General features: G+C 48.3%; 1 protein-coding gene and 1 long non-coding RNA gene across 5 annotated transcripts in view; one reads left to right on the top strand and one right to left on the bottom strand.

Annotated features, from left to right (window-relative positions):
• The first annotated feature begins 1,053 nt into the window (after positions 1 to 1,053).
• Positions 1,054 to 15,111, top strand: part of LOC135906299 (uncharacterized) — a 41,316-nt gene continuing 27,258 nt past the window's right edge. For 2 of the 3 annotated variants that reach the window (XR_010565687.2, XR_010565685.2), the window contains exons 1-2: positions 1,054 to 1,830; positions 2,077 to 2,187. This is a non-coding gene — a long non-coding RNA (uncharacterized lncRNA). Of the gene's footprint in view, positions 1,831 to 1,992; positions 2,188 to 15,111 lie in introns of all 3 variants that reach the window. The other variant, XR_010565686.2, reaches the window with a different exon arrangement.
• The window catches only part of LOC135906298 (flavin-containing monooxygenase 5-like), an 85,441-nt gene continuing 72,402 nt past the window's right edge, over positions 2,073 to 15,111 (bottom strand). For both annotated transcript variants that reach the window (XM_065437626.2, XM_065437627.2), the window contains 2 exons: positions 14,375 to 14,464; positions 2,073 to 2,423 (listed from right to left, as the gene is read on the bottom strand). In XM_065437626.2, coding sequence (XP_065293698.1) covers positions 2,073 to 2,423; positions 14,375 to 14,464 — 441 coding nt within the window. The remainder of the gene's footprint in view (positions 2,424 to 14,374; positions 14,465 to 15,111) is intronic.

Raw genomic sequence — 15,111 nt, forward strand, 5'->3', positions numbered from 1 at the left:
CTTGGTTTTTTTTTTAAATCTTGGTCTAAGCTAACTGGGACACCCGGTATATGGAGAAGTGCAACATTATATATACAGAATACAATGGAATGACCATCGGCCGTCATGCTGAATATGCTGGTTCCCGTGGGATCACCGGAAATATATGAGAAGTAGTGGGACGTCAGTCAGTTCTTGGCTGAAAGGCAACCAGGAAACACCAGACGCCGACTACCTCGCCCTTCTGTCGCCTAATACTTCAGGCTTTCAAAAGACTGCCGACTGCTTCAGGCGCCTACCTTGAGGAGGACATTCATGGTTGCTGAGGCAAGGGGAATTCCCTGCATACCGTATAGGGACGTCTCCATTAGCTATCGCAACGGCGATAAAATGCGCTCCGGGAAAATTGGCGTGTACACTGTTTACTTACGGGCTGCGCCTGGGTCCGTCCATTCGTCCTCTTCAACGATCATCTTCCTCCTGTGCAGTATATCCCCCATCCTGTTTTTATTTGATTCGATTCATTTTCCCTGTCTCGACGGCTGAGGCTCTATCAAAGCAGTTCTTCAGTTTTAATTACCGGGATCATCTCACGGAATATTGCACATTCGGTACACTTAATCGCGGGGGGTACAGCGTCTCGCTTCAAAGAGCAAGCCGATTACTCATGCATGTCATGTTGTGCGAGTTACTGAAAACTCAGGGGTACACACCCTGTAGGTTCGAAGTGTATTGCGTTAAAAAAAAGCATGCAGCGCGCCACGGTCGCTGCCCTGAGGGGAATTTGCGAGGACGACAAGAAAAACATCTGTCCCGACGTAAACGCGAGCGGTCGACCTCCACGATACGGCGCCAGGACACGAGGGACCTGCAATAAGCGAAAGCGTTTTGCTCGCGCTATATACACAGGCTTCCGATTTGCGCCGCAGGGCGACTTGTGTGGGGTTGAAGCACGCGCGAATCTCGTGCAGGATCGTTCCGCGGGTTGCAATCGCCCACGATTAAGGTCGACCGAACCGACCGCAAAATGCAGGCGCGTGCAGTATTGCATGCCGCGAGGTAGTATAGGTCACGTGGTCCCTATTTAGCCTTAAGCTCGCGCAGACCTCGCGTGCCACGGGCCCGTTTCGAGAAGCGCGAATCGAGCAAATGAGCCGAAACGCCACGAAATCATGGCTGCATGACCACCCACCGAACTGTTTGTTTGAGATTGGAACACCGTGCGCGTGCGATGTGCGCGAATTTGTGCGCACAAAACTACACCGGAAGTCTCGCATTAGGCAAATGAGCGCGGATGCCTTAGCCCGGAAATTGGAGGAAAAACGACCGACGGTTGCATAATGGGGCAAAGTATACGCGTGCTTGGAAGCAAGTATACGTAGGCGCATTTAGGGTTCGCCTAAATGTCATTTGCTTATAGGTTGCGGGCAGCCTGGGAAGGACGTTCGTCGAGGCCAGCATCGTGCGTGGTTCGAGGCTACAATTGAGCACAATTCTGGGTGGAGTCGCTGCTGCCCCTTTAAATTGCCAGCTGGATGGACGTACAAGTACGCCCCGTGCGCGTAGCACGCGATCCCACGTCGCGAACGGCCCGGTATAACATCTTGTTCTCATCGCCGCAGGGACAATTCTGAGGACTGCGCGATCCGATTGCTCTGTGCACCGGGAGCTAACATTAAATATTAAACATTAAAACATTTCACAGATTCTTTGGCTTGACAACATTGGTACGCACCCGACCGATGTCTCCTCTGTCGCATATATTTTGTACTAAGGCGATGTTGCTTTCTTCACCCTGACGAAACCTTGCGATCACTGAGCTCACCCTGTTGGCACACGCGATTCTATGAGGTAGGAACAACAATGGTACTTCTGTGTGCACCTCTGTGTAAGTTTTCGAACTCAGTCGTACCACGAAGACCAATATGCAACACCAGAGAGCACGTTCGGATGCGCTGTCTCTTTTAATAAGGTGTTTCCAGCACCAGTCTAATGTTACAATCCCTTTTACAGGGACAAAATAACTCTCGCACTCCTCTTGTCGAGAACATCGCGCATATTGGAAGAGTCAGTTGCACTTCGCTCTGCCTTCGTCAGACACGCAGAGGCGGCGACCAGGATTGCGGGAAGAAGAGACCGCTGGACAGAAGCCACGAGAACAGCAGCACAGCTAGAGTGATGAGCAGCAGGAACTCGACGCTGGGCTTGGTAAGCAGCGTCCCCTTTCCTTCCTTCGTGGCGGTGAAGTCGGGTCCCGTGCAGAGCGCTCTGCGCACGCGCTGTTCGTAGCCCAAGATGGCGTCCCGCGCCCCGGGCCAGGTGTGGGGCCCTTGCAGACGATACTGGTACGACAGGCTGGGCCCGACCAGCAGCCGGAAAGCGAGCTGCGGGTCCTTGACGGCGAGGCGTGCCAGGTTCGGCTTGACGCCGATCTCGTCGGCCAGCTGCGTGTAGAAACGGGAGAAGACAGCATTGTAGGCAGTTGTCTCGGGTGTGTTTATGCCGTCAGCCGGCCCGGCATGTACACGGCTAAGGAGCATCGGAACTACAGTCAGTGGTACACGTTGTTTGGCGAGTTGGTGCGATTTGTAAGACACGATCGCTTCAGTGCAACTTAGACGAAAACAACACGATTAGGTGCTACTTCCAAATGTTCATTTCGACGTCAAAGTCACAAGCTTTTAAAATATGTCACATGAAGAGGCAACCAAAGAAAAGGGAAAAGAGTCGTATCTGAATTGTCGGATCAATTTGTGACAGCTAGTGATTTCGATTCGACTTCCTGTTCACTTACTTCGAGTGTGCCGCAGGATTCTGACCTGAGGCTCCTGCTACATATACAAATATATATATATATATATATATATGTGTGTGTGTGTGTGTGTGTGTGTGTGTGTGTGTGTGTGTGTGTGTGTGTGTGTGTGTGTGTGTGTGTGTGGTAAAGAGAATCCTCCTAAAATCGGCTACTTTTAACCCTCCCATCTATAGTGTTAATTGTTCTGTGCTAGACGAAGCAACCTCTTATAATTATCTAGGAGTTCACATTACTGCCAATATTTATTGGCAAAGTCATGTTAACTATCTATTAATAATGCTAATCGCACGTTCAGTTATCTACACCGCAACTTTTCAAGGGTACCGTCTTCTCATAAATTAACATTACATAAAACAGCCCTGTAAAGTCTAAGCTTGAATATGCAGGACCTTCGTGTGATCCTAGTCAGGAATTTATTATTAATCAATAACTAGAACCAGCACAAAACCATAGAGCACATTTCATATGTTAACCTCTTCACGCTCTTCCAGTGTACATCCAGTGTATAATCGGTATCATCAGGAGCTGAAGGCGGGATGTGGAGGGAGGGGGGGGGGAGGGAGTTCATATATCGTTTACGTGACTCCTTTTAAAGGTGTGCTACCTTTTCTTTGAAATGAGCAGTTAGAAGTCTCTAAAGCTTGTTTACGAGCCGTATGAAAGCAATCGAAACGCGTGTAACATAAAACGACGCATAAGTCTGTATCCAGGAGATGCACTATATGACGACTCAACATATACGTCTAACATAAAAATGTGCTTCATGAGAGTTCAAGGTTCAACAAGTAATAAGCTATTTGGGACATAGTAGCATGTCAGGTTCGTGTACACACCACGAGTAAGAGAGTCTTGTTTTGCTCGGTTGAGCTATATCTAAGACGAAAACGGCAGCTTTACTTCCTGTACAAAGCCGCTGTCGGTTCTCAATAAAACCACGGTTGAATACAAAGTGCGCCGTAGCGCGTGTTGGCGTTGTTTCCTTGTCTCTGTGTCCCCGCGATAAATAACGTGAGTGTCATCATCACGAGAAATTTCCGCTCGAAAAACATAAAAAAAGAGTGATCTACTTAGAATTTCCGACTTGATCAGTTAGGAGACTCGTTGGATTAAACCGCGGATACGTTGCACCATGTCTCGCAGCTCGCAAATGGTCCCGCCTCACGAAAAAAAAACAAACAAAAAAAAAACACGACGACGGATGGAAAACATTCACAGTGTTCCCGAATATCGCCGGTACATCACTTGATAAGCGAGCTCGCGCAAGGTTACTTCCTCGCGGTAATCGCTGCGACAAAAATCGCGCGAGTGAAGGCGCGCGATTTCCGCTGCGAAGTTCGCTCGTTCCGGGTTTTCCGCCGTCCTTGTGAGTCGTTTCTCGCTTCAGCGGAACGTGACGAAAGAAAGACAAAAAAGAGAATCACCGCCGTTTTTAAAATTTCTTATATTACAGCATGTAGACACTGCAGCTGTGTATGCAGAAGGAAAAAAAAGGTGATCTGCGATTCGGTGTTGCCCCGGCCACGCGTATCTCATTGCAAGGGGACGGCGGCGACTATACCGGCGAGCCCCGCGGCCTGCGCGGGCGGGCAATGCCGGTCGCGGAATCGCGCCTCTTATGTCCAGTTACGGCTAACGATCTGGGCAGCGGAAGTCGCCGCCAGGCATGATCTGGTGGCCACGACCGGCAGCCTGAAGGCCACCCACGGAACGGCGGCATCTTAACTTTCTTTTCTTTTTTGGCCTTCATTAAATAAAGTTTATACCACAACCACCACCCTCTTGCCAGGGACGCTCGCCAGCCGTGTCGGCGTTCGAAATCGCCGGCTTATTCGCTGGTACGCTTGTTCGTTCCGGACCCCGTTCGACCTCAGAACGCCACGACGCCCGGTTACAGCCGCATGCAGCTGTTGTTGCAGCTGGTAGTGCGGTGGCGATGTCGCGAGATGTCGACGGAAATCACCCGGGAGAACAATCGGAGTCGGCGAAGTAAACTCGGGAGAGGGTGCCGGGCGTGTATCGAGCTTGATCCGTCGGCAAGTTTAGATGCGTGTGAGGTAATTTGCTGGCGTCTTTGGGAGAATGTCAACGTTCTGTTAGTTTCTCTAGATCCGCGGGGTTTCTCAACAGTGCCCCGTTTCAGAAATATTAGACATTCAGCAGTCCTTTAATAGATGAAGCTGTTGATATAATTAACCTATTAAGGACTCTGGTAATGCCTAAGCGGAGCATTGTATAGGAAACAGGCATATCTTGTATCTTTGGGAAGAACACGTTAAATAAACTGCAACGTTGTAGGACCTGGGGACGCCGTTTGAGGTTATCAAATTTGCGCTGAATCAGTTTGCTTATGCTCGTCGGTGGACGAAAACGTTCGCAGTTTGAGAACATACAATGCGCATCGACGTTAAACGTAATAGTGTGTGCGTTGTGGAAAGGGGACATCGGGGACAGATTTCGAAGTTGTATAGGCGCATCGGGGACGTTGTTAGAAATTTACAAAATCTCTAAAGCTGTGCAAAATACACTAGTCGTGTAGTGATTAATTTGCTTCTTTGAGCCGTGACTTAATTGTTAATCTATAGGCGAACGGGCGTATGCAGTTTTTCGCTTTACGCACGCTTAGAATTAACATAGCCGCCGCCACGATGGATCAGCGGCTATGGCGTTAAGTTTTGCTGCTGAGGTAGCGGCAGGTTCGAATCCCAACGGGCCGCACTTCGAAAGAGACAAAAGTGAAATGAAAAAAAAAATGAAGCGCTCGTGCACTTAAGTTTAGGTACGCATTAAAGAACTGCAGGTGATCAAAATTAATCCGCAGCTGCCCTGCTAAACCGCCTCCCTCATAATCCATCGTGCAGTTTCGAGCGACGTTACATCCCAAATTATATAAACTAACAAGGGCGTGTGCGTGCTTCACCACGCCGGCGTACTTGTATCACCTAACTATACCTTATTATTTCGAAAAGTAGAGCGTTGCGACGGGCCGAAATGCGAACAGATTGGAAAAGAACTCAAACGAGCGCTGTATTTTTAATTGTCTTCGTGTTCCGTCGTCGCACGTCCTAGTTTCCCGATAATGATGCGCCAACTATAGCCTAATTATCCGCACTATACTGCTGCTGTACTTCGGTGGAGTTCTGGTTGTTGATCTGCGGGGTGGAAAACGTCCACTATATATTAATAATTTCAGCACTGAAAGAAAGATAGGCAGTCTTGCATGTACACCAGCAATTAATTTTCATATTGGTTCCACGTATGCACAGCTGTATAGGAGGCCTTGAGAAATGCGGAATTCCTACATACACGAAATGTTCTTGAAGGCCAGCCATCCGCGTCACGGATTAATATGAAGGCCACCTTTTTTATATTCCCGCATAACTACTTACTTTTTCAGTACATGCGTTCAAACTACACCTTATAGGTCTCGCTGCGCGGCCTAATTTCTTGCGTTCCACTAATTTGCAATGAAATCGCCACTGTTTATCGTCACCAGTGTGTGATAACCGGTGACTAACGCCTTCAGTACATGTGCTGTTAGCCATACTACTTAAATTCTACCGTAATTACCGTTGTTATCTCTAACCTCCCGCTATAGAGACATTTGGCCATGAGCGAACTTGGCTGTATTTCAAGCTTTTCCGCAGGAAAAAGGCGTGAGGATGCGGTATCACGACGCAGGATAATGATATCTCATTTCAGGAGCCTGCCGTCTTATGACATCTGCTATCGACAGCATGGCAGAAGAATTCTCATTCGGGTATCTTCGTCCCTGATAACAAATTGTGCAACAAATTAATAAAAATCCATGACGACTGATTTGTTGTGCTCTGGCGAGGAAATGTGAACGTTACAAACTGTTTCAATGCGTTAACATTCTTAGGGTACTTCACGCACTTTTAGGGCGCTATCTATCTATCTATCTATCTATCTATCTATCTATCTATCTATCTATCTATCTATCTATCTATCTATCTATCTATCTATCTATCTATCTATCTATCTATCTATCTATCTATCTATCTATCTATCTATCTATCTATCTATCTATCTATCTATCTATCTATCTATCTATCTATCTATCTATCTATCTATCTATCTATCTATCTATCTATCTATCTATCTATCTATCTATCTATCTATCTATCTATCTATCTATCTATCTATCTATCTATCTATCTATCTATCTATCTATCTATCTATCTATCTATCTATCTATCTATCTATCTATCTATCTATCTATCTATCTATCTATCTATCTATCTATCTATCTATCTATCTATCTATCTATCTATCTATCTATCTATCTATCTATCTATCTATCTATCTATCTATCTATCTATCTATCTATCTATCTATCTATCTATCTATCTATCTATCTATCTATCTATCTATCTTTTCCCGCCTACCTGGATCACTGAGTAGTCAGTGGTCGAATGGGTAGCGTATCGGGCTGCCGTGCGGAGGAAACAGGGTTCGAAATCGACCGTCGAACCAACTTGGGTCACTGAGTATGTGGCAACGTGTACACTATATATGTGCCGCTCTTCAACGAACCTCTTTCACTCCGACATGGGTCACGTCAGATGCGTGACTGGTAGGCACTATTGTTCGAAGAAACTCTTTGACGCCGACTTGAAACACTGGGTATGTGTCACTGTAGGTGCGTGTCACTCGGTCTGCGCTAGTCTTCAATGAGCCTCTTCGATGACAGCTTGAGTCATCGAAGAGGCTCTACGCGCAAGTAGGCGCGTATACCGCTCTTCAATAAACGTCTTTGACGCCAACGTGGGTAACTAGGTCTGCGCCACTGGCCATGTGCCACCCTACAATGACGAAAAAGATCCCTTACCCGCCGTGGTTGCTCAGTGGCTATGGTGTTGGGCTGCTGAGCACGAGGTCGCGGGATCGAATCCCGGCCACGGCGGCCGCATTTCGATGGGGGCGAAATGCGAAAACACCCGTGTACTTAGATTTAGGTGCACGTTAAAGAACCCCAGGTGGTCAAAATTTCCGGAGTCCTCCACTACGGCGTGCCTCATAATCAGGAAGTGGTTTTGGCACGTAAAACCCCAAATATTATTATTATTAAAAAGATCCCTTAGATTTCTCCGATACTGGGCCGAATCAAACCCTCGTCACGAAGTTTCCTCAAGAACAGCAACCCGGACGCATTAGCAGGCTGTGCCACAAATGCACTGGGCAGATACCGCTTTTCAATGAATGCCTTCGACGCCGACGCTTTAGCGAGCTTCGCCATGAACGCACTGGGTATGTGCCGCTCTTCAACGAACGTCTCGCCAGCTTTAGTCACCGAGTATGTGCCACTGAGTGTGCGGCAAGAGAGGGAACGATTCTCAGCGTTCGCAGGCACCGGCGCGCCACGCTTCTCATCTCGGAGGTGACGCGCGCACTTCTCGGCAGTGCCACCGGATGGCGCAGCGTGTCCAGAAAGAAGCGAGACGGAGGAGCCCGGTCACCGCATGACGCGTTCCTCAAGCTTCGTTCCCCGGCGCGCCACGTATCTCGCGGGCCACGCGCAGGCTTCGCGGCAGGGGTGCGCCAGATGGCATCGAGTGTTCTTAGGGGAAGCGTGATAGAGGAGTCGCGCTGCAGTACCTGCCTCATGCACAACTCGTTTCGACGGTGACAATACGTTGTGTCGCTGTGTGGATTCAATGCCAAATGCATTACCGTCGACAGTCGTAGTGACATGGCTCCTGCTGATTTTTCCTTTACGACCTGAGCCAATCCCGAAGGTCGTGCTCTGGGTATATCGATGATGATGCCGATGATGATGATGATGATGATGATGATATTTATTGGCATCCCCTTTGAAACGGGGCGGGCACAAATAGTCACCTAGCCTGCTTGATTTAATTACGTTTCATTACCCGTACCGCTATCTAGCATTTTGCCTATATGCGATCGAGTCTAACTTTCCTATTTAAAGCTTTCCTGCTTCAGACACGGCCGTCGAAAGAACGCAACTCCACGCGCGCCACGAGCTGCACGTGCCCCTTACGCTAACCACCACAACTGAGGAAAAAATGCCGAATGCTGGGTTATTGAGAGTGTGCACACGTGCGCGATGGAAGTTAATTGACGAATGAACTTCGAGCCAGCCCGAACGCCAACTACTAACTTCCTTCTCGCAAGACCTTTGCTCTGCTCCTGGTAGGCATGTTTGCTCGGTGGCAGAAGTGGCAATATTCAAATGCGTGTTTGCAGAAATTTGCGCACATGCCAAGCAATCGAGGTTATCGTAGCCGTTTATAGCATTATGGCTGTGGTTAAACGTACGACCGACGTCTCCCTTCAACAGTATTTGCAGATACAGTCACCCACAAAAGTTTACGGACCACGGGTCCTAGCAAAAGTGAGAAGTTGCGAGCAGCCTGTAAAAGTAGCCAGCAAAACCGGACATCACTATATTGTTCGCATCGTCAAGCAGTGGCTGGACACGCGAACACAATTGTGAAGCTGCTGAGATCTAGAGCTTTTTCTCAGATTCCTTGGTCCGTAAAATGTTGTGGACGACTGCACGTTAGACGGACCCGGTAGCGTTTTTTATGGAAGCACGTACAACGTTTTTTCGCTGTTTTTATTCCCACGTTTCACGTTATAGCATACGACGGGCATAAGCCAGCTGAACAGCTAAATACACGATTCCTCCGCCTCAGCTGCGCTTATTGTGTGCGTGTGTGTTGTGGCTGCCTACTGGCATCGCTGAAAGCCTCGCAACAAGCCTTAAAAGAAAGCAGTCGGCAGCCGGTCAATCTGAAAATCACTCACGGAAAATGGTTGCGGTTGTCAGATATCTGCACCAGGTTGCGCATAATCTCAAGAAAGGTTGTCACCAGGGCAGGCGTTAGGTTGTTGTTCACTGCCAGAAATAAGTTAGGTAGACTGTGCCACCAAGTCAATCGGCTGGCCGAGAACAAAAAAAAAAAAGTTGTAAAAAGCACAGAAGTTTGTCGTTGACTGTTGTGACTGTGTGGTTTATAAGATTCCTCTTTCATGCAAGCGTTTCTATATCGATCAAACAGGGCCGTGCACCAATGACCGCAAGCGCGAACACTGAAGCAAGGTTGAAAAACAAGCTAGAGATAGTCAGTTGCATTGCAACGAATGTGGCTGCAAGCCGTCTTTTAGAGTTGGGACCTATTTGTCAAAATACCGTGATGACTTATTTTCGAAGCATTTCATATTCATAATAGCGGCAAAGCACGTGAAAGCCTCCCCTCCATTTCTCTCCTTCCGAAGGAGATAGCTTTCCTATCTTATTGATTGCAATTTATTGCCCCATCGCATGTTGAATTTCTGTTGCTTTTGTGCTTTGAGACAGCGGTAGAGTATGTGTGTGTGCTGACCGAAAGAACAAAGAGGTTGTTAGTCAGCGCTGTGGTCTGTGTCCCTCTCTTCGTCCTGTTGTTTAGCGACCCGCCGTGGTTGCTCAGCGGCTATAGGTGTTGGGCTGCTGAGCACGAGGTCGCGGGATTGAATCCCGGCCACGGCGGCCGCATATCGATGGGGGCGAAATGCGAGAACACCCGTGTACTTAGATTTAGGTGCACGTTAAAGAACCCCAGATGGTCGAAATTTCCGGAGTCCTCCACTACGGCGTGCCTCACAATCAGAAAGTGGCTTTGGCACGTAAAACCCCATGATTCTTTTTCGTTTAGCGCTGTTTCCTGTTCGTAGCTGCCTGTCTCGGCGTATAGCCCGCGCAGGTCGCTGTGCTCATCATTGCTGCAACAATTGCTGCACCCACTTCCGCGGTGTCGTTGCACGCTTTCACCGCAAGGAAAGTGCATTTCAATTAGTGTGCACCTCGACGCGATGCTATGTGATAATGCATGAAATTACCCTTCGCTATATCGATCCCCTAAGCGATCGGTGGAAGTACGCCCGTGTTGCAGCATTTCGCAATTCCGGAGATGTACATAGTATACGTCGTTATTAAAGGGAAATGAGACATTCACCCAAACGTAGCTAAGTGCTACAAAGGAAACCCTTCTTAAACTGCGAAGCTTTTCTTTCGAGGAACCAGTATGGGTTTCCTTTGTAGCACTTAGCTATACGCTAGGGTGGATGTCTCATTTCCCTTCATTAATTACCTCTCTCCACCTTGCGGGTTTCCGCAGAACTATTACGTTATAGTATAGGTCGAAAGTGAAATCCACAAATTAACAGAATCGCTAAATGGCGAAAGCAGAGAAGCGGTGTATACACTTCTCCATACAGTTATCTCCACTGACCGCTATGTATCCGAAAAATCTCCTACAGTTTTCGTCTGCGAACAGGCGCAAGTGAGTATTGTCGTGCCGCTTGCTATGTCGCTGAGTCGCTCAAAGAAATTCTTTGTTGACGATTCTTCGGGAGATTGCTTAATTCATATCGCTAGGCAGACCATTAAGAAAAATCTTACGCAGTGGCAGCGTGCAGGTGAGTCGCCGTCTAAGACATGATATAGTTCTGCATGTGTTTATAGAATGTTCGCCGTCTCCGTAGAATATACACACTTCTACTTTGATGTTGCTTCGTCTGTACTTAATGTAGCGAGCCAACGGGGCTGATGGCGCTCGCTTTTTCAACGAAACAAGCAGTGTGGTGTCTGTGTTCGATACGTTATAGATTAAAGGTTGGAGTGGAACGTAAGTGAATCGCACAAAAATGTTTTATGCGAAGCATATTACGAGGGCTCAACCCAGCTCCTCAGGCGCGGCGGTGACCATGAAATCACGTGACACCGTGACGTCACGACAGAGGAGAAGTGGCTTTGGCTCAACTCTTGCAAGACGGGCTGGGTGGGAATCGAACCAGGGTCTCCGGAGTGTGGGACGGAGACGCTACCACTGAGCCACGAGTACAACGCTTCAAAGCGGTACAAAAGCGCCTCTAGTGAATGCGGTGTTGCCTTAGAAACGCGCTGTTTCTAAGGCGTGCGTCTCTTGCTCAGGCGCACATTTCGTTGCCGCGCCGAACGCTGCTTTGCTCGACGCTCACCGCGTCCAATGCGGGGCGCGTAGTCGCTGCCCTGTAGCCCATTGTCTTACACCCCTTGGCGGGTCGACGGGAACGCTGTCGCGTTCCACTCTTGAAGGCGAAGAAGTAATGCATGAGTTGTTTCTTCGTCTAGCCGAACCAAATATAGCCAAGCAACAGCAGTTCACCAGGCTAAACAGTGGTTCAACAACTAAAATAAAGGCTAGTATGCTTCGCATCCTGGGCTTAACCTTACCTAAGCCACAGCCATTTTTTTTTTAAACTTCGCAATCAACAACAACAACAAAAAAATCATGCGGCAGAACGCTGAACAGTTTGCAGCCAGTGCATGGTTAATATTACAAGTACGGAAACTATCGCAAGGCGCGGGCAGTTTTGCGTCGATCTAAAATCTCCGATTGCTACGCTCGTCTGCGGCACTTCGCCTGTCGTGGCGAAAGCCTTCTCGCCATAGTGTTTACTGCAATGACTGGAGGGCACTCTGGCTCTGCAATCGTTCAGTCACCGTGGGAATGGAAAAAAAAAAATTATGGGGTTTTACGGGCCAAAAACCACTTTCTGATTATGAGGCACGCCGTAGTCGAGGACTCCGGAAATTTCGACCACCTGGGGTTCTTTAACGTGCACCTAAATCTAAGTACACGGGTGTTTTCGCATTTCGCCCCCATCGAAATGCAGCCGCCGTGGCCGGGATTCGATCCCGCGACCTCGTGCTCAGCAGCCCAACACCATAGCCACTGAGCAACCACGGCGGGTACCATGGGAATGGATTTGCCTGGTGTTCGTGCTTGGGGCTTCAAACGTTCTTGTGGCTTCGTTTATTACGCTTTATTTGGGCTTAAATTTGACCTCAATTTCAAAACAATTAATATATTTTTTAAATTTAAACAGAAGGTAACACTCTGCCAGCAAGCGTAATCGCTGCCAATAATAGTGGTTCCGCTTGTCCGTGCGTCCACGGCGTAGTGGCTTCAATATCGAGCTTCTGTGCCAGCGGTCCTGTGTTCGAATCCTGCCCTCGGCCAGTTGTAATATCGTGTTTATTTGGTTACATACAACGCAGCACATTGTTAGAAATGATCACTCTGCGAAGTCGCGAAGCCATTTATAAAGCCAGGAGGACGAGGTTTAGGCAAATCCGCGCAGTGTGTCCATCATTCTCATGCTTGCTGAACTGCCCTGCTTTCAGTTCCCGTACCAGCCTCACAGCTGCACGTAGCAATTGCAAGAAACTCTACGCTTTTCGCGACTTGCATTTCACAAGGCGCGAGGCGGCACGAAGCAGCGTGTCGTCATCACTGCTGCGCCGGACTATGCTACGCGTCGGACAGCTCCGGCCACGAGTTTAAGTAAGCTTCTTGCGCCGTTTTTTTTATGCGTTACAGAGCACGTGTAAGGAAAGCGGAATGAACTTATTGCACCAACAGCGCAATGAGTGCACATTTGTGCGCATGACCCGGCGGCGCACTTGATGCGGCTGCAGCGAGCGGCAGTGAGGACGCGTCGCTTGCTGTCTCTGCCGTTGTCAGAGCTAAGTGACGGAAATGTTTTTCCGGCACGTCCAAGAGGCTACCGAAAAGAAGAATTGAGGTGGAAAAAGAAAATAACCGAGCGGGGAAAAAAATGAGGAAAGGTCCCGATGGGGAATCAAATCCCGGACCGCGGCGTGACAGGCAGAGATGTTACATCTATGTGACCGCAGAATGTTCTTTTTCTTCATTGCCATAAAAAAATAATAAATAAATAAAAGACGCCAAAGGTGTGGAACACACACTATTTACAATAAGTGTAGACACAAACGGACAAAGCATGCAAACTTCAGGTTCAGATTCAGGTTAGTGCTCAGTTTATCACAGTAGCAAAAAAGGAAAGCAAAGGAAAGAAAAAAAGTTACATTGAGAATTATATTGAGAATTATTTCATTTTAACGAGTAGTCTGTCCATAAGACATAAGATGTCTCATGGATGCGCTACTACGTCGGAACATAAGGAACCCTTCCGCTTGCAAGCCTTTAGACTAAATTTAAGAACGGCAACGAAGAGCCATGTTTCTTCGCGTGTGTGTGTTGCAACTATGCGATAATCATCATCGACGTAGTGGGACCTTTTCCCTCTTTCTGCGCGAAAACGAAATGGTAGCATTCGCTGCCAGTCTTGTGCCCCACAAAGAGGCATGCACAAAGATAAGGCGAATTCGCAAAAAAAAGAAGAAAAAAAGAAAAGACGGTTGACCGATTGAGTTGAGACCTTCGTAGGTGACGTCAACGCGGGGCCGTATTTTTCATTCCCGCATGTCCGAAGACGCGAGGAGCTCTGCCTTACTTGCTTAACCAACACGGAAGCGGATGAGGAGCCGTATCGGTCGTAACATGAAACGTGAGCATGACGTAGCTACCACGTCACACTCGTGATTACTTTCGTGTACTGGATAGTCATAGTTATGCGGCGAAACGGACATGCAAAATAATGTAAGAATACTAATAATAGTGGTAGTGTTGGATATGGAATCTATCTAACCTAATATTAACGAAAGCGAAAAAAAAAAGAAAGGATGGTATACGACGCTGTCCTCACCTCGTCCAGGTAGTCGATCCAGTCGACCTGCAGCGTGTGTCGGGGCTCCTGGTAGTAGCGTTGCCTGCAGCGCTCCTGGTACTCGTTCACCTGCGCAGTGCGAGGAGGGGGCAACGTATAGTCGACGGCTCGTCAAACGAGACGGACAGGCGCCCTAATTTTTTCCCCCCTTTCGATCGCGTCCATGACGCGCAGGCGTCTTCCGGAAACCGGAAGCCTCTAACGTTGCGGCGAGCTCTCGTAGTGTGCGTATAGCCTCGATTTCTGTACTCTCTTTGCGTGGTCCGCTTTTGTTGAATGGCAGTGGCTTTCTACGCGCCACAGATCGAACGCAGCTGAAGTTGCAGTGTGCAATGCACGAGGCTTATACTGAGTTACGGGGTGTTTGTTACCCGCGCGGGGTTGCCAAAATGCCGATCTAATCGTGAGGCACGCCGTAGAGGGGATGAGTCCGGATTAATTTGGCCCACCTGGGGTTCTTTAACGTGCACCTAAATTTAGGTGCACGGGTGTTTCATTTTTTTTTTGCATATCGCCCCCCACCAAAATGTGGTCGCCGTTGCCGGCATTCGATCCCGCAACCTCCCATGCTTAGTAGCCCAACACCATATACATCCAGTAAGCAACCACGGCGGGTCGCCTTATATCAGTAATCCCGAGATTGGCGCCAGCTTTAGCATCACACTTCCCGAAGTTGTCCGGTGACACACATAGGCTTTCCGCCTCTTACTATAATA

This window comes from Dermacentor albipictus, chromosome 5 (genome assembly GCF_038994185.2).
Source record: "Dermacentor albipictus isolate Rhodes 1998 colony chromosome 5, USDA_Dalb.pri_finalv2, whole genome shotgun sequence".
In the NCBI taxonomy this organism is placed as follows: domain Eukaryota; kingdom Metazoa; phylum Arthropoda; class Arachnida; order Ixodida; family Ixodidae; genus Dermacentor; species Dermacentor albipictus.